The following is a 19,090-nucleotide window of genomic DNA, read 5'->3' on the forward strand; positions in this document are numbered from 1 at the left end:
AAACCCAGCCTTTTTGACATGTTGGTCTCTGCTCGTAACTATTACAAGAGAGTCAAAAGAATAGGTAGATTCTTCTTGAAAATCATCAATAGTTTTACCAAATCAACGTCAACACATTTAATCAGGCAATCAGTATAAAACTAATTTTCAGTGATGACCACAGAACATTAGATTACAGTGGCCTTTACTTTAGGAGCGTCCAGGATGGGACACTCATCCATAGTAAACGACTATTTATTTCACACATGTGTGGAGACTGGCTTTGAAAATACAGAAACTTGCCACAGACAGTAAATAGACATATACATAAAACACTCACATATAGCATTCTGATTTTTATTTGATTGAGTGAAGTCTAACTAACCAAATTTGCCATTTTAGGTTGAACCAAAGTAGATTACAACTACTTTTGGTTCATACACTCAAACACATTACAAAGAAACAAAACAAAGCAAAACAGAAACAAATAAAATTTTCCAAAATCTTTCAAGGAGTTTAAAATAGCAATTGTTAGGAAAAACGTACCCACCCTATACCCAAATCTATGGTGTATATTCTATTTATAGCAATTTAGATGCTTTGTATTCTAGAGAGTCAACTTGCTAGATAGTAGAGTTCATCCACAGAATGTAAGGATTCCCCAATGCTTATTTTTTTAAAAAAAACTGATAAAACCTAAATTATTCTGATTTAAAGATAATACTTACTGTCTATATTTTCAACCAACAGAGATTTATTTTCTATTTGTTGGTAAACTATTGAGCAATGCCATTTACTCTTCCAAAACTTTCTTTTCACTACATTTTTTACACAAGTCTTATTCCAAACCCACCTAACAGCTCCTCATCAGGGTGAAGTCTAAACTTAAACCAATGTCCGAAATGCATGGTTGTCCTCTTTTGGTTGGAACATTCTTCCTCTTTCTTTTCTTGGCTACTTCCTTCTTATTCTCTAAGTTCCAGCTAAAATGCCATAATGGGAAGGACTTTAATCACCTACTGATAAATTTACTTCTGGACCGACAGAGATGATTTATAATTTTAATTTAAATTTTAACATGCCTAATAAATAAAAGGGAGATTTGAGGCAACGTACTACGGTGAAATATTACGGTTAAAATAATTTTGAAATAAAAGTTAAGAAACCCTGCATCTGTGACTTACAGAAGCACACTATTAAATGGCAGTTTTTTCTTACTAAAATTTGGAAAACTGAATGTGTTATGTGGAAGCTCTTAAAAGTAATATAAATAAAATAATAAGAAATCATTTTAGCTCCACGCCTAGGTCACTCATTTCTCCCAAAGATGTCGATCAGCACATCTCCGAGTGGTCCCTCCTTTACAATTTCTTAGGCAAATGTTGTCATGGGTCAACTTCAGGAAGGAAGCCAGAAACTTCCATCACTTGACATGGTTTGTCTCTGGCTCCACCATGGGGGCATTTGTCATTCGAAAGTGCAATATGTAGAAACAAACACAGTGTGAGATGCTCTGAATGGTGTAATAGGCATATAAAGGAGCAAACAACAGATCTGAAAGCCTTTTACAAAAAGGCTGGTGCCAATTTGATAAAAGAACAACGCTGTGTTTATTTACAAGGTTCTAAAACTTCTTTTTCAGAGGTGGATGCGATGCTCTAATTTCTCCACTTGTAATCTAAAATGTGTAGAATCAATGCATTTTAAATTCCAAAATTTAGATTTGGGGTGATTATATAATCTTTGTAAAACTAAAACTCAGATCACTGCATATACTGATAATGTAACACGAAGCCATGTTTTCACAATATGAAGACTACTCAAATTGCAGTAACACTTTCTTAATATACTTTGGACAAAGGACAAATAATAAATTTAAGAACATGTTGCCTTTCGTGTTGAGCAAGTAGTATAAACTATACTTTAAAATAACTTTAACAGCCCTTTTCCTTTTGAATGATAGTCCTCTGAAATACTTACCTGGTTCATTTTTGTTTTGATTCATACAGACATGTCAGTTTTAAGGCAGTATTTTTATGAGTTACTATTTACAGGAAAACTTTGTTGTAACTGATATTATATTAAAATTATATTACTCCTGATTACAGTATTTGTAGCTATAAAAATACAACTAATAAAACGTATCTGTATTTTGTGCTACAACCCAGCTATATGCACAATTTATATCCAAATGTTACAAAACCCATTTTAGTTCAATGCTTTTGTATTTAATGCTGCTCATGTGCAGCATTTTCCCTTAATGGATGAATTAATCTTTGACATATTAATTAGCCATCTATAAAAATAGTGACAAAATATTAAAATTATAGTTAATCATACTATCATGTCTGTCTTCAAATATTTTATGGCAGTAGAATATCGGGTAAATATTAAGCTTTTATTACCTGAAAAGCCCATCTCCAACCAATGGCCAGATTTATGAGGACACAGATTTTGTACCAGTAGAAGAGAGAACTTGATAAAACTCTATAAAAATGAAACCAGTGAGCTTTCAATGTTTTGAGCATCCCTATGCAGAGAGGCAATCGACTAATTTCATGTAATAAGTTCAGTGTAACTGGTATAGTACCTGCTATGATGAAAGATGATTATTGAAGTCTGGTTCCTTTAATACGACCATGCCTTTATACCTGTTAACCTAAGTACAAAGTGTAGGCTGTGTCCGTGCAAAGTCTGGGATGAGAGAAAAGGAGTAACTTCTGTTACCAATAGGCAGACGTAGGGGGACTCGATGTGAAGGATATAAAACTGGGAAGAGCCTTCGCCTGAAGGGTGGACCTTGAAAAGGCAGGGATCTTGCAGGCTGGGGGATATCTTCAGGTTGAAATGCAACATCAACAGAGTTTCAAATGCAGGGATGTGGAGAGTTAAAATAGAAACAAAATAGGGAGGGCCTATTTTTGGCACTCCCCAAAGATATTTTTGTCATATTAGAAATCAAAATGAAACTCCCTGACATCCCATACCCACTTTGACAAAAATCAACTAATATGCGAAGATTATTATAAACTAAATATATATAATTATCAACTTTCTCTGCAACTACCTGTACCATTTACAAGATTTTTTGACATCTTAAGCACTCTATTTCAAGTACCTGGTAGGCCCAATAATTATTTTGTTGACATCTGTCTTTGATTTGCATGCAGATTACAGGTATTTCTTTGAAACAACCGTGTTTTGAAAAGGGCAGTCCAAGCGGTCTGACCGATGATATGGCTTAAGTGAAGGGCAGAAAATGCTGCAAAATAGAGCCATGCAGGAAAAAGGGTTGGAGAAACTACAGAGCTTTCACAGCATGGTTTCGTTATTTCCCTTGAAACAACAGATTAATATTCATGTATAAATGATGATAAGTATCTGTGTTCTATCTTTTAAAAATACATTTCTTGCGGTTTTTCTATTGTCAGTAATTTGTGATGATTTCTCACTCTACCACCCGAATATTGAAAAGGACTTGCACGGGGCGCCTGGGTGGCGCAGTCGGTTGAGCGTCCGACTTCAGCCAGGTCACGATCTCGCGGTCCGGGAGTTCGAGCCCCGCGTCAGGCTCTGGGCTGATGGCTCAGAGCCTGGAGCCTGTTTCCGATTCTGTGTCTCCCTCTCTCTCTGCCCCTCCCCCGTTCATGCTCTGTCTCTCTCTGTCCCAAAAATAAATAAACATTGAAAAAAAAAATTAAAAAAAAAAAAAAAAAGAAAAGGACTTGCATTGACACCACTCGACTCCCTTACTATTTTCCTAGAATTTTGCCTGTGATGAGACCAAATCACCACAGGGAGGTGACAGCACCTCTAATCTGCTCCAGAGCCAGAGGCTTGGACCATCAGTGAGTTTCCCCTAAATCAGCATGGATAAAACAGCAAAAGGTGTTCCAGAAGGACAGAATGTAAGTGAGGATGCAAAAGAGAAACACAACTGGAAAAGAGTGTGTGGGAAGGAGGAACCAGAAGGGGTTTAGTACGGTGAGGTCACAGGGCGCACATGGGGTACACATGGGGTGCCGGGGGAGTTTGCGTCAAAGGGACAGGCAAGCACCAGGGAAGTGGACTCCTAGGACAAGATCTGTGTTTCTGGAAAGTATGTCGGGAATAAATACTGATGGTAAACTAGAGGAAAATGGCTGGAAGCAGGGAGGCTACTAATTTAATGTCCGGAGGCAAATGCTGAAGATCCTCCCAAGAGTCGCAGTAACAGGAAAGAGAGCAGGAACAGATACAAGAAATATTTAAGCGTTGGAAATGGCAAATATTTTGGAGACAAGTATTTTCCCACTGCCATTCGAGTCCAAGAAGTTTTCCTCTCAACAAGACTCTCAAGAAAAGCTTTATGGTTTAGACCCCACATGAAATGAATACTGAAAACAATGGTTATAGATTACACGGGTATCATCACTTACGCTTAGTAATGTCAGTAATATTTATGGTTCGGATACAGACTGCAAAATCTCCTTAGAACCAGTTTAAAACAGCTTTTATTAATATCTGACAAAGCATTTCAGCAAATACTTTGCACAGCTTTCAATAAATACTTTTTTTTTAATAAATGTTTTCAACACATGACCATTAAAAGGTATGCTAATAGTGGGGCTCCTTGGTGGCTCAGTCGGTTAAGCGTCCGACTTCAGCTCAGGTCATGATCTCACAGTCTGTGGGTTCGAGCCCCGCGTCAAGCCCCGAGCCCCGCGTCAAGCCCTGAGCCCCGCGTCGGGCTCTGTGCTGACAGCTCGGAGCCTAGAGCCTGCTTTGGATTCTGTGTCTCCCTCTCTCTCTGCCCCTCCCCCACTTGCACTCCATCTCTCTCAAAAATAAATAAACATTAAAAAAATGCTTTTAAATGTACGCTAACAGTATCCAAAAGATAGAATTACACTGTAAAATCACTGTATTATGAAAAGGAAGAACATAAATGACATCTTATGTGTTATTATTTAACATTAGCATCATTGAAATGGAAACATTACGATAACAGGTTTTTTCCCCACTATTACTCTATGCAAGCAGTTAATTAACCTTAAAATGTTGCCTACATGCAAGATGAAACTCAATATTAGTCAGAGAACTGGAAATCAATGGCATAGGATTTCTCCCTCAGCCTGAGGCATCATGGTCAAGAGCATACACTGGAGGGATAGATCGTACGCGTGGCCTGGCAAGCTTCTTCACTTTTCTGTCTGCCCACTTTTCTCATCTGCTGATCGGAACACTGGTCTAAGGACTAAAAGAGTTAATGCATCTGAAGAGTAGAGCGTGACCTGAAGTCAACACTCAACAAACACTGTTCATATCAACGGGCAAAAAACTGTTAGACTATAAAAATGTCTATTGACGCCAAGAGTCTAGGAAATGATGCTCATTCATTGGTGGTGAATGCATGAGCTATTACAAATTTATGGAGCTCAATCAGGAAATGTTCATTAAAGAAAAAATATACAAACTCTTTGATCCCATTCTTTGCCACTGATTCCATACAAATAAACACGTCAGTATATAAATATCGGAATGAAGCTGCTTATTTTTGCGCTGGTAATAACAGAAACAATGTAAGTACCCAATATGGCGCACTGATATCTTTGACACAGTTTGTCAACTGACATGATAAAATGGTTATTCTTACTCCCATAATCCAGACAGCAAAAAATATATATAATCAGCAATAATAGCATGTGCTTTAAATTAGCCATAAGAGACTTACATGCTTAGGTTAAGGTATCAGGATAAAATTCACATATACTACAGACGGGCATGAGGAAATTTTATTTTTGGAGATATGACCATTACAAACCTATTCTATGAGGCAGGTATGAATTCTCCTAAATATTCTTTTCAAAGAACACTTAACGTTAATTAAGTGATTTAAGTGAGTTTTATCACTAACAAAAGTCAGCTGAAAACTCCCGGTGATGGTATATATAACATGAGTATAAAATCAAGTTTTACTTTATAGATCAAATTTCATGAGATTATGCACACCTGTCTGGGATACTGTGTTGAGGGAGATATGACTCTATGGCCATATACAGACTCACTGAGAAACAAATGCCTGGACAGTAAAACAACATTTGCCTGGACAGTGGCATTAGACTCGGGGTCATTGTGCCCAAGGGCACACCAAAAGAAAAAGAAAAAAAAAAATGGATCATGTGTTCTTAGACTGGTTGGCATTGGAACCACTAACCTAATAACATATTCATTTAATCATCTGAGAAAACTGATAATCATACATTTTTCCAGACATATTAATTTTTGTTTGAACCAAAAATGTTTCATACGCATTACATAAATGTATCAATTTTGTGCGAAAATTCACTAGCAATTAGGTAATTTCATGCAGAATAGGCCAGGGTTAACGTGTCATTAAAAACTTTTCAACAAATGATACTCTTAAAATATGGTAAAATTTTGCCATGTGACATAATTAGGCTGAAATTTTTTCATGTCGTTATTCTGTTCATGTAGTTTGCCTAACATCTGAAAAAATATATGAAGTATATAAAGGTAAATATTTACTTACAAGGATGCTAAATAATCTGGTTCTCATTAAGAGGTGGCTGCCTACCAAAATGAGTTAACAGAGCAATGCAATTAATCAACATATGTTTTCTGTTACTTCAAAATAAGCATTCGAGTCAGCATGGTTGACAGGTAACAACAAGCACCTTCTATTTTATGAGAACATTCTTAGAGGTAAACGCATGACTTTCTTTGGCGAATCATGGTATTTCCGCGCATAATAACCTGCCTTTTGAATTCGGCGTGTATGTATTTACTTTTTTCCATGTAATCCTTTTGAATAATATAATTGAGTGACATCACAGACATTGTAATAGCAGTAGAAAATTAGCAGGAGTCAGGGCAAAATTTTTCTTTTCGCATACTTTTTTTTCCACGTGACATCTAATGCACATCCCCTGACATCTTCTGTAATACACATTCCCAGACCACTAAGACTACCAGTCGAGCGCCAACCAAGCAGGGGGTGAATGAATGTACCTGAAAAGGGATGGAGAACCTTACGTGTGCCTCGGGATCCTTTTGCCCGGCAGAACTTTCACCGCCTTCCTACACGTGAAAGCGTTAAAAAATACATCACTCTGCATGTTTATGAGGATATTTCAAACCAATGTAAATCATAAGTACGACGCAGAATACGGCCCTTAGGAGCTCTTGTGTACTTCTTCAGCACTTTCGCTGTATACCAAAAATATGCTATCTTCGGCAAGCAAACTCAGAGCCAATGAACACGTCTTTATTTCCAGATTTCCTACTATCACGGGAGGTTTTAAAATCTGGAGTGCTATAAAAAATCAGTTACTTCAAGCTGTTATTATGAATAGTCTACCCCCCAAATGAACTAAGTAAGAGTTTAACAAGCTTGGCATGGAAATGTACAATTGAGGAAATGATCAACTTTGTCTTCAAAGTGCAAAAGACTTTTTTTTTTTCTTTTTTAGAACAACCTACCCAAAATATCTAACTCTTCATGACCGTGCAAAAGGAACGTGGACACGAAGTGGTTACCAACTCAAGGCATGTCAAATCCACCTGATGCTTAAATAGGTAAGGTTCAACCGAGCACGTAGCTATTAAAGTCCATAAGTGAGATGCATTTAAAATGGTAATGTTACTGACCAGAGGTAAAGAAATGGTATTCCAAATGTCTTTCTAAGATGAGTATCACTAATAACAGAGTATGAATGAATGGTTCTAGGAGGTCATAGCTGGAATAGGTCCAATTCTCCAACTCAACCTCAAAGGGAAAAACACGAGCCTCATTCCATTGCTGATTTTTAAAACCTGCAAAAATATTCTCATGTTCATTTAGTTCAATACTAAATAAGCTTGTTGCTGGCATTTTAATGTCTTTGGTTTTGACAGGGTACAGCAAATAGCACTCTCTTCTCTGCCTGAGTTCTGGATTAGAAAAGAAGTCACAGGTGAAGAGCAAACACCACCCAGTACGTAATAATTGCCGAACAGGGCTTAGCTGTGTGGCAACAATGGGATTCATTAACCTTAATCCTGAAATTAAACAAACTTTCTAGCCATAGGAAAAACCAAAACACCGTAAGGCTTCTCATTTATCACACAAATTATTGCAGAGACACAGCCTATATATAGTTCAATGTCTTTCAGTGGAATCTATACCTCTTGCAGGCAGCTTGGAAGAAGGAGGGGCTCAGCCTTGACAGGCCTTTAATCTAAAGTCACCTGCCAGGCAAGTCCCTCTGCTTAACATGAGAAGGCTAAGGCTAAGAATGTCACAGGAGGACTTTTCCTCCACATGCAAGGAAACATCAGGCTGGACAAAGAGGCAGCCCTTCCATATCCCAACACCTTTAGTTGGTCAGAACTCAGACATCCAAGTTCTACAGATCCCAGGAGATGGAGAGATCCGATGTTTTGACCGATCATTCCTTTCAGACTGCCCTTTAGGTTTCTCATTTGAAAAGTTAAAGGCTATGTGAAGATCATTTCATCATTATTCATACATATTAAAATGGCAAAAATAAACACGTAACTTCTTCCAATGGCCAAACATTACATGACTGTAAAAACATGTCTTGTTTTTCCAATAGCCGCTTATCTTAAAATATCTATTTCTCTCCCCTTACTGTATACATAATTTTCAACAAATAAAATATTCTTAAAAGTTTCCAAAGAATAGCAAGACAAGGGGATATATATCAAATACCTCATGTTTCAATCATAAGAAGGATACATCAGACAAGAAGACTTATTAGTTCATTTTTAAAGACTTATTAAGACTTTCTCTGGAAGAATTGATAATTAAGGCAAGTAATCTAAAATCTTAAAGAAGTTAAAACTTGAAATATCTTCCAAACTAGAAGAGAAAATGAGAAGTGTGGCTTTAAAAATATAATGCATATCAAACAACTTCGATGTTACTCACCTACAAATGATATACATTTACAGCTGTATAAAAGTTAATAAAGACCTATACTGAATCTAGGGATTCCTTTTTTTTTTTTTTCAGCCAATTTTGCCATGTACCATATTAATGGAGGAATTTTTTGGCAAATATTCCTGCTCTCTGAATATCAGTGCCTGCAATGAAATCAGGATTATACAGCTGTCTTCAATGAGTAACACTTTTCTTATTATTAGCTTAAATTAAGTAAATAATGTCCTATCTCTGATCAGCCAGTGAAATCTGCTGGCCCTAAAGCATTTTTTTTTGTTTAAATTCATTTTATTAAGACAGCCCCATAGCAGCATTTGCTTTTATATTTATTTATATATATTTACATTTACTTCAACTATTTCAAAGATACCATTTTAGGGTGCTATATGAATTGGAGAAGAAGACACATCAGTATACTATTCTTTTGATATTGTTGCCTGAGTTACTTGAAATAATTGCCCATGAAAAGACCCATCTCTAAACTTGTAAGCAGCTTTAACTCTTTGGAAGATATGTTAGAAAATATATAAATATATACATATATTACATAAAATAAATATGTAATATACACACTATATTAAATAATGATGTATCTATAGGTTACATAACATGTATTTAAAGGATTTTGCCAAATATATATATGTCTGTGTGTATATTTATATACGCTTATGTTTATATTTGCTTATATATTTATAAAAGCGTATTTGTTACAAAGTATTTGATTAATCAAAAACACATTTCTTAAATGTGACAGGGAAATTATGGTTTAGCGGGTATGCAAAATAATGTAAAGTGATCTTTACCAGAAAGCACTATTTAAGTCAAAATTTATATACTTTAACATTAAGTTAAATTCATCAAATGCTAGCCCAAACTCCTCATCGTTTAGAACTGAGCCGTCAGCATCTTTCAAATGAGTTCAAATAAATGCAACTTCCTAAGAGTAAAATATTCTACTTAAACTTTGCATACGTGGCCCGTATGTATACATTTACGAGGAAGGTTGTATGATTCTATCCACTCAGCAGCCGCTCATTCTCACTGTGTCAAGAAATTAGACTCTGTCTCTACTTAATCCTAGAGATGAGCTTCTTTATTTTATCTAGTTATCAAAAACATAGTACTAACAGTAACAGCAGATTTATGTATGTTTCAGTGAGAGAAAGAAATAAGCCAGAAGCAAATATAGACTTGAAATGGTACCGTTATCAAATGAAAAAAATATTAGCTGCGTCTTCTAGAAATGTCCACCATGTTAAAAAGTTATCAGGGGGGCAGAAAGTTTTAGCATAGTCATCATATTCTTTTTTAAATGAGTACCAAATAAAAACATCACTTTTAGATTTTCATGCTACTTTTTGTCTCGTGATGACCTCTCCTGGTTGAGTTGTTCATTATCTTAGATTCATGTAGTTACCATTTTTTTTCTCCTTTGAGTGTTTTCAGTATTAAGAATATAACTATCTTTAATTCTTTTTCAGAGTTGCATATAATAATAAATAAAAATTTTCATTAAGGGTAAAATTTCAATGTAATTTTAAAGCACGGAGTATGGGAAGCTCGTTCCAATCAATAAAGTCTACATCATTATTATTAAATTGATTTCCAGGATGGAGGGAAACTTTGGGTTTTGGTCACACAATTTAAATTGAAATGAAATAAAGGTCATCTTAGTTAAGCCACTGTACGTTAACGAATAAGGTAATGAATAAATTGTAATCAAACATAAGTATCAACTATCTTAAAAGCAACAGTCTCTGCTGTTCCCTATCACCAAATTCTAAGTTGTAAAAACTAAGAATATGTTTCTGAAACAACTTTACCATTTTTAAAATGTATTAACACAGTGGCTGCATGCATGCTATTCGTTCTTGATACATGGCAAATGTTTCAGATGGATCCATCGTAATTGAAGTATACAGAAAGATGTAATGCAAAACCCAGGAAAAATCCTGGATATGAGGGCCTTTAATCAGTGAATGTAATTCATTTAACTCATAATGAATTGAATTTCTGAAAAAAGTGGCAGTGAGTTCTATATAACCAGATCTTGAAATGGGAACTGAAATCTCTTCAGAATAGTTTTCTCAGTATATAGTTACATATTTATGTAAATATTAACACTGAGCATTGGGTCTTCATTTTCTGTCTAAAGGTATAAAACTGGCCTACAATATTAATAATATATCACTTTTTTTTGAGGTTTAACCCTCTTGAAAAAACGCTATACAATATTTTTCCAGGTCCATTACAAACTGCCATTTAGTGACTTCCTATCTTGCAAGAAAAGAGAAGCAAATTCAATACTTGGGAAAATGCATCAAAACAGTAATAGTGATTCATCATACGACATTATTATGAGGTAGATTTTTTTTGCCCAACTTACAAAATCTTTTTTCAATGGTTCTTATTAATATTTACATCTTGGAATAAGAACGTTAAGATTAACACATGTGTAAAGATGCATCAATGCATCCCAAGATCTCATAAACAGGAATAGGACTACACATACAATGAATTCTGGAAAACACGAAACTTTTTTTTTTTTCCTAAATGGAAAACACTTATTTTCACACGAAAGTCTCCATGAGTATTCCTTAACAAATTAACTCATTCTCTCCCAACAACAAGCACTATGTGCTTATGAATGTTATCCTAAGATTCTCATAGGCAATCTGTCTAGTGTTTAACTCTTTCTGGACCAAAGGAGCGATCATGCATTTCCTCTCTGGATGCACAGTATGCACTTCCAAAGCAATTCAGAAGATGGGCTGGAGACTTCTATTTCTTTCTACTCTTGCTAACCACATGAAAATATGAGCAACCTTTTCTTTGGAAAAAAAAAAAAAAAGGCTTGCTAAAACACAAAGACGTAAATACACTGAGCAGCATCATTTTCCTGAGAACTCTTAAGAAATGTGTTCATTACTACATTACTGACGGTTTGCCCTGCCTGTCCCAAGTCCTAGACTGTATTACATCCAACTGCCAAGGAATCGGAGCAATGTCAGTTACCATACTGGATTCACTGTCTCCCATTTCAATAAGCAAGTACTATATGGTCATTAACTTGTTGGGGTGGGGGGGGGAGAGGTGAGTAAGAGAAGTCCATGGGTGCCCAAACTGCTCAAAAGGTGCTCCTCTCTCACCCCCAAATCCGTGCTCATTTAAGTTGAAACCATAAACAAAAATACGCAACTTATTTTTGCCACCGTCTTCGCTTTCCCTTCACCGACCTACCTAAGCAAAAATGCCACGAACTCCCTCCACAACAAGCCCACCGAAGTGGAAGAATAACTCCTAAGAAGCTGCCATCCACCCTCATCACTCCAACCCAGCAGGTGCCAACGAATCTCCCGGACCGGGAACAACTTTCCAGAAGCATCACCGGCCTCAAAACCCCGTCTCGCCGCCCCCCCCACCCCCCCACCGGGAGCGCCGGGGCTCGGAGTTTCTCTGCTGCAGTGGCCGCAAGTGCGTGACGGCGGAGACACCCGCGCACGCCAGGGGCCAGAGCCGCGAGGGCACCTCGGAGTTGCCACCCCCCGGGGTGGCACCTCAATGCGGCACCGAAACCGCTCCAGCGCGGCGCGCGCTCGCGGGGGGCTTACTTACGGGACGCGGCCGGGGCCGTCCAGGCTCTGCAGAGGAGGTTGCTGACAATCCAGAGCGACAGCGCTGCCCCGCAGCCGGCTCGCGGAGCCACCACCATCGTCGGCTGCCGGCTCGCGGGACTCGGGGAGCTCGCTGCGGAGACGCCGTGCGTCTCTCCGTGGGCTTCTCCCGGGGAGGCGGGCTGTCCTCGGCGCGGGCGTGAGCCGGGCCCCTCCCGCTGCGTCCTCTTCTCCCCGCACCCCTGCAGGCTCCAGTTCGGCCGGGGCCGGGAGCCGCGGGGGAGGCGCAGCCTTCCTCTCGCCTGCGTGCGGCTCCTGCCTCGCGCGCCGGGAGCCAGTGAAATGCCAGGGGGAAGAAATTCAAACCGGGAGGGAAAGGGAGGGGGGAGCTAGAGGAGGGGACCTACCCCGCCCTCTCCCTCTCGGGAGGGAAAGGAAAAAAAGAAAAAAAAAAATCACCACGGGACGCGGAGGCAGAGCCGAGGAGCGGGGGCTGCAGAAGCGGAGGGGAGCGCGCCGGGGGACGCGGGTGCCGCCGGGGCCACTGCGGGCGAGCGCTCGCCGCGCCGCCGGGCGGCGTGACTCGGAGGGGCTCCCGGGCGCCTGTGAGCTGGCGCGCAGAGCCGGTGCGCGGGGAGCACGCAGCCCCGCGGGCGGGCGGGCGGGCGGGAGGGAGGGCGCACGCACGGCCTCAGCGCGGCGCGGCGCGGGGCGGCATCTCCCCGGCGCCCGGGCGGCGGCGGCGGCGGCGGCAGCAGCGGCGGCGGCAGCGGCGGCCGGAGCGAGAGCTGGAGACGCCGCCGCCGCCAGCAGCGCCTGCACAGCCGGGCGGCGAGCGAGGCGGGGAAGCCCTCCCTCCTCGCCCCCTCCAGTCCCCACCCCGGCTCCTCCTCCTCCTCCTCCTCCTTCCCCTCCTTACCGAGCCCCTCGGGCTGTCAGAACCCTCCTGCCCTGCCCTCGCTTCGATCGGAAGCCGGAGCGGGGAGGCACCGACGGGCCCGGGCCCAGCGGCCGGGGCGGGGGCCGAGCCAGGGGGCGCGCGTCTCTCCCCGGGGGTGGGGGGGGGGGGGAAGGGGGGGCGGGAGGCGGTGTTCAAGTTGGGGATTTGCGGCGCGATCGCGGACCCCTGCTCCGGCGCCGGCTGCCCCCCCCCCCTCCGCCCCCACCACCACCCCCACCACCCACCCAGCTGCGGGGAAACCGACCCCCCTCGCTCGGTCGCCTTCTCTTTCCCTCCTCTCCTCCCCTTCGGATGGAGATGGTACAGGCTCCCGGAGCTCCGGCCCCCCGGGAACCACAATCAGGCGTCCGACCGGCAGGTCTTCCGAGTGGTCCTAACACCAAGTGACGGACGGAGCCGAACGTCCCGCCCGGAGCGGCGGGGACTGCGGACGCCGCTAATGCAGATGTTTCCAATATGTAATTAATTCATACTCGTACACGGGCGCACGTACAGCAAACACACGCCGCTGCCGGGAAAACTACATTCAGGCAAACACGCTCGCGAACAGACACAAACACAGAACTGAGATGCATGAAGCAGGCGTACGGTTAACTACTTCGGGGCATCTGATGCATTACAGGTACTAAGAATGACGAATGTCTACGGGGACCCAGATTTTCTTTTCACGTTGAGACAATTGCAATAATAAATCTCAAGCTCTCCCTGCGCCGCGCCCCGCCCCCCCGCATCCTACACCTGTCCACACTGGATGCTCTATACAGTCTCCTTCCATCCAGTCTACATAAAGTGCTTGGAATCTTCTCTGTCTGCAGAACCAATCCTTTCCCTGACTTTCCTGACACAGTTTTAAGAATCATTGGTCATCTAAGTACCTAACGATGTTTAGGGAGAGCAAAGTAGGAGTAACCACGTCTTTCAGTGTTAGGCAGTGAGTAAGCATTTGCCTTTCAAAATAAAATTTTTATGGAGACTTGCCTGCTCCTGGAATAGACTCTGAGTTTAATGTTATGGTCAGGTCGTGGAAAGGTCCACTGTAAACATCACTGGGTGCTCTCTGCATAATTAGTACGGTGGTGAGGGGCCTGATTCAGCATTCTTTATTAGAGCTTTGTTTCTTATTGATTTAAAGGGATGTTTGGTCCCAGGAAGAACTGTACAATCTGGAAAATGAAGAAACACACAGATGACTAACAGGGGAAAAAAACACTGCACACTCATGCTGTAAAATTCTGCTCCTATAAAATGATACAGTAAACACATTCTTATGGGTAATAAAATGCCCCTTTTCTATTTGAATTCCCACAGACTGTCAAAAGTCAATGAATGCTTGCAAAACCTCTATGGTAGAGAAATGCCATCAACCATGTGTAAGAGCTCAAAGAAACCAGTCACAGGGGAAAAAAAAATATATTGTGAGATAACACAACTTTTCAGAAGTCAGTTTATAGCTGTGTCTATTTTAACCATTGCACTAAATGCCACTAGAGTGGTGTTTAAGTGTTTTAATCAAAGGATAAAAGAGAAAACAATTGCAAGTGTTACCATTTCAGTATCTCAGTGGATGCCTTTCAATGGGTATCTATCTCAAGCAGATTAAACTGATTCCATTTCTTAGGGTACTGAACAAAAAGACCTGGAAGTAAGTGTCTATTTAATTGTTTTGTAACAGAAAATAGTATACCTGAGGGTGTTTTTTTTTCCTTCCAAAAAGCATTCTGACCAGTTTGCGATCATTTCTCTTAATGAGTGAAAACAAACAAACCAAACCTCATTTTAATGACACATATGTAATCATCCTGCATCACCACTGTGCTGTTGAGTACTACAGTCTTATTTCCTTCCAGTGTGAGCTAAGAACCTACCTTCATCTGTTTTCAATGCACTTTGCCACGTTCGAAAATGAGTGATGCCACATGCTTTGTAATGCAACTACCTTTGTTTTCAATGTGTAATTAGAGACAAACATTGGGATTCACAGTATACTTAAAGATATAGGACTTTAATGGTTGAAGGATCAGACATCCCTTAGATTCTAATGCTAAAAGTTCCCTATCCAATCTATCATTATCATCATCACATATTAAAGGTAAACTTCCTTTTTACTTCAATTATAAATCTAACGATTAGTCAGAAGGTACAAGCTACTAAAGCCTGTTTGGTCTGATTAACCTTCAAGATCCTGTGAAACTGCTGCACCAATCGATGGACCTACAGTTCCATGAGCTGTCCATTAGATCTGGTAAACATGGCGTGCCTTGTTCCAAAGACCCATTATCAACACGTGCCTTAGGTTGTATTTGCAAATACCGTAACTGAAGATAGGATACGATGGTCTGAAATACGTTTCTTTGGTTGGATATAAGGTTAATCCAAGCTTGAGAATAGTAAAACTAAGTGGACCAAAGGAACACAGAGAAAACAAAGGCATGGTGGGGAAAGAAGATGGGCACATTGCATTATTTTGGAAGTGGAGTTATATATAATCAGAAAGGATAGCCATTCCTTGTTTCCCACCACTCACATCCTCTTCTTCTTCAACAGAAATCACTGGAGTCTTTTTCTCTAAATGTTAACATGACCCCATATTTGGAAACAAGTTATTGCTTCGTTAGAAATATAGTCATCGTTCATTTAGTCAAATACTTGTTGAATATTTGCTCTTATTGAACCGGACATTGTGCTATGTACTAGGATTTCACCTCTGAGCAAGAGAGAGAACACTTTTGCCCTCAAAGTTGGTGGCCAGTGGTTGAATAACGAGATTAAAATAAGTCCTCATCACTTTGATACTAACATTTATTCAAGTAAATGTTGACTAGGTAACTATTCTAGTATCTTCACATATTCTTCAAATATGAGTATCATCAGAGATAGAAAAATATCATCATCATCCTCATTCCAGATATCTTCAAATAGTCTGTTGCATGGAAAACTATCTCAAAAGTCCTCTCTACATTTTGGAACTTAAATGGCAAAAAGAGTCCAAATATTTTGGTTTTATGGACACTCTGAAGTGACTAACTCTGTTGAATGGGGCACTGAGAAAATTCAGGCCTTTTCAATAAGTCGAAAAACACTGGTATATCTCTAGGTAAAGTCCTTGGATTGGAATTTCCTTCTGGAAAACAAGCTGTTCAACTGTGCCCAGAAATCAGTGAATTCCCTGAGAAAAACAAAAGTGTCTAGAATAGAAACGCTTGCCAGTCTGACTGCACACTCCAAGAAGAATTTAGCACTTAATTCTCTGGTTGTATGGGATCTATGTAGGATGTATTCACTAGTGAGAAAGAACAGAATGTGGTTGAGTCCAATGGGAAAGCTTCTGGTATAGAGAAAATCCACCTGGAACCTGGGCTTTCGGCAGTGCTAATTGGCCCTGGGCACGGCTAGATGCTTCACGTCATAATCAGATGTTAAGTGTATGAAAGGCTGATGAGGAAGAGGACATAAACTAAAATCGACTCCCTAAATCCCAGTATATTTTAAGGGTCTTAGAGAAATATATGACCATTAGTGTTACCTGGTCTAAACACTCCGAAGGTATTTGTTAAAAAACAGTTCATGTTTATATTGTTTAACATTAATGGAAAGGGTATAGTTAGAAAACACTGGTCTTCAATGTATGTATGAAACATCGTTCAGAAAACTGGGAAGACGATGGTGAAACAAATTCATAATATTCAGAACATGGATCCTAGTCTTCATCTTTATTTCATTCTTCATTTTCTGGAAACCCAACTTTCTTTTAACTTTAGTCAAACATGAATATATCTGAGTCACATTAGTCAGAAGAATTGTTCTTCCAGAACTGCAGTGAAAAACTACCTTTCTGGGGCTCCTGGGTGGCTCAGTTAGTTAAGCATCTGACTTTGGCTAAGGTGATGATCAGGTTAGTGAGTTAGATCCCTGCATCAGGCTCTGCACTGACAGTGTAGAGCTTGCTTGGGATTCTCTCTCTCTCCCTCTCTCTCTCTGTCTCTCTCTCTCTCTCTCTGTCTCTCTCTCTCTCTGTGTGTGTGTGTGTGTGTGTGTGTGTCTCTGCCCCTTCCCTGCTCTTGCTCCCACACACTCTCTCTCTCAAAATAAATAAACTTTTTTTTTTAAAAAACTACCTTTCTCCATGACATTGCAGAGCTTTGACTCTGACAAATCTAACCTACAATTTACAAAGTGATTATTTTTAAAAATCTCCCATTATTTATCTCATAGATTAAGGAAAATATAATTTCAAATGAGTGTCCCCAGAGAAATGCTGTAACTTTGAAAAACTAAAATATACCATTTATCCATTTATCTTTGGACAAGGAATTACTGAATAGGGTATATGAATAAAATGTGTATGCTTTGAATATCAAAATATGTAGTAATTTCCTATTAATACTTGGATTTAAAGAGGAAGGGAGAACACTCTTATAATTGAGTCAACATTTGTACGGGTTTACCGTTTCTCTTTTAAGTGTTGCTATATCAAATCACGATTCTAGATACAAAATGGAAGGATCAAGAAAAATAGTAAATAGGCAAAAAAAAAAAAAAAAGCTAGAAGAAAAGTTTAATACATACCTATAAATTCCTAGTTGCAAACTCATATGAAAATATCCAGTTCCATGAAAGAACAATAGCTAAACTATAATCAGGGAGCAGTATGCCTGCCTTTTAGATTTTTGAGAACTCAAGCAACTTTTTGAAGCAAGCTTAATGTTTGTAAAGTCTGTTTGAGTTTGGAAATAGAATTTTATTTATTCAAGAGATTAAACTAGTTAGAAATGGGTTGCAAAAAGAATGCCAAGAAACCAAAGTTTTATCCGAGGAACAATCAAATTTCAAAAACAATCCACAATATTAAGTGGATTGCTTTTGAGTGTTATAAGTATATAGAATTTCGGAAAAGTTAGAAGAGCACACAGGAAGCAATTTAGACCGCGTGTTGAGTCTGGTCTCTGGGGTCTGTGTATTGACTCTGTACAGTCCTCTCTGTGAACGTACACCTTAATTCCCTCTTATATAAGATCAGAGTAAGTTTTGTATATATGCAATTAGATTATTGTGAGAAGTAAAAATAATTTATATGATATATCTGACACATGAAAATGCCATTCTTCTTCTTCTTCATGATGATGTAAATGAATATACCAAAATTTTATTTTATTTTATTTTTAACGTTTATTTATTTTTGAGAGACAGAGAGGGGCAGAGCGTGAACGGGGGCAGGCAGAGAGAGAGGGAGACACAGAATCTGAAGCGGGGTCCAGGCCCTGAGCTGTCAGCACAGAGCCCCACGCGGGGCTCAGACCCACGAACCGCGAGATCACGAACCTGATGGGACATTTACCCAACTGAGCCGCCCAGGCACCCCTCAAAATTTCAAACTGAAGTTCCAAAATTTCAAGTACATGCCTCAATACATTCACATTTCAAAATCATTCAAAAATGTCCGTATTAAAAAAAAAAAACAAAAACAACCTTCTATCTATCAAAAAATATTTGAAATTGAATGTAAAGAAGAGGAATTTATTAATTGGCACTAAACCTGTGGGAAATAATAAAATGCATGTTGAAACGCAATTTTAGAAATTTCTTTGGAATTTG

At 39.8% G+C, this 19,090-nt stretch overlaps 1 protein-coding gene across 1 annotated transcript in view; it reads right to left on the bottom strand.

The window, feature by feature from the left end:
• CNTNAP2 (contactin associated protein 2) overlaps nucleotides 1-13,121 on the bottom strand; it is a 1,981,254-nt gene extending 1,968,133 nt beyond the window's left edge. The window contains exon 1 of the mRNA XM_086687667.1: nucleotides 12,539-13,121. Within this exon, the coding sequence (XP_086543793.1) occupies nucleotides 12,539-12,635 (97 nt within the window). The 5' untranslated portion in view covers nucleotides 12,636-13,121. The remainder of the gene's footprint in view (nucleotides 1-12,538) is intronic.
• Between the last annotated feature and the right edge of the window lie 5,969 nt (nucleotides 13,122-19,090).

This window comes from Puma concolor, chromosome A2 (assembly GCF_028749965.1).
Source record: "Puma concolor isolate L17-30 chromosome A2, mPumCon1.1.hap2, whole genome shotgun sequence".
NCBI classification, from domain to species: Eukaryota; Metazoa; Chordata; class Mammalia; order Carnivora; family Felidae; genus Puma; species Puma concolor.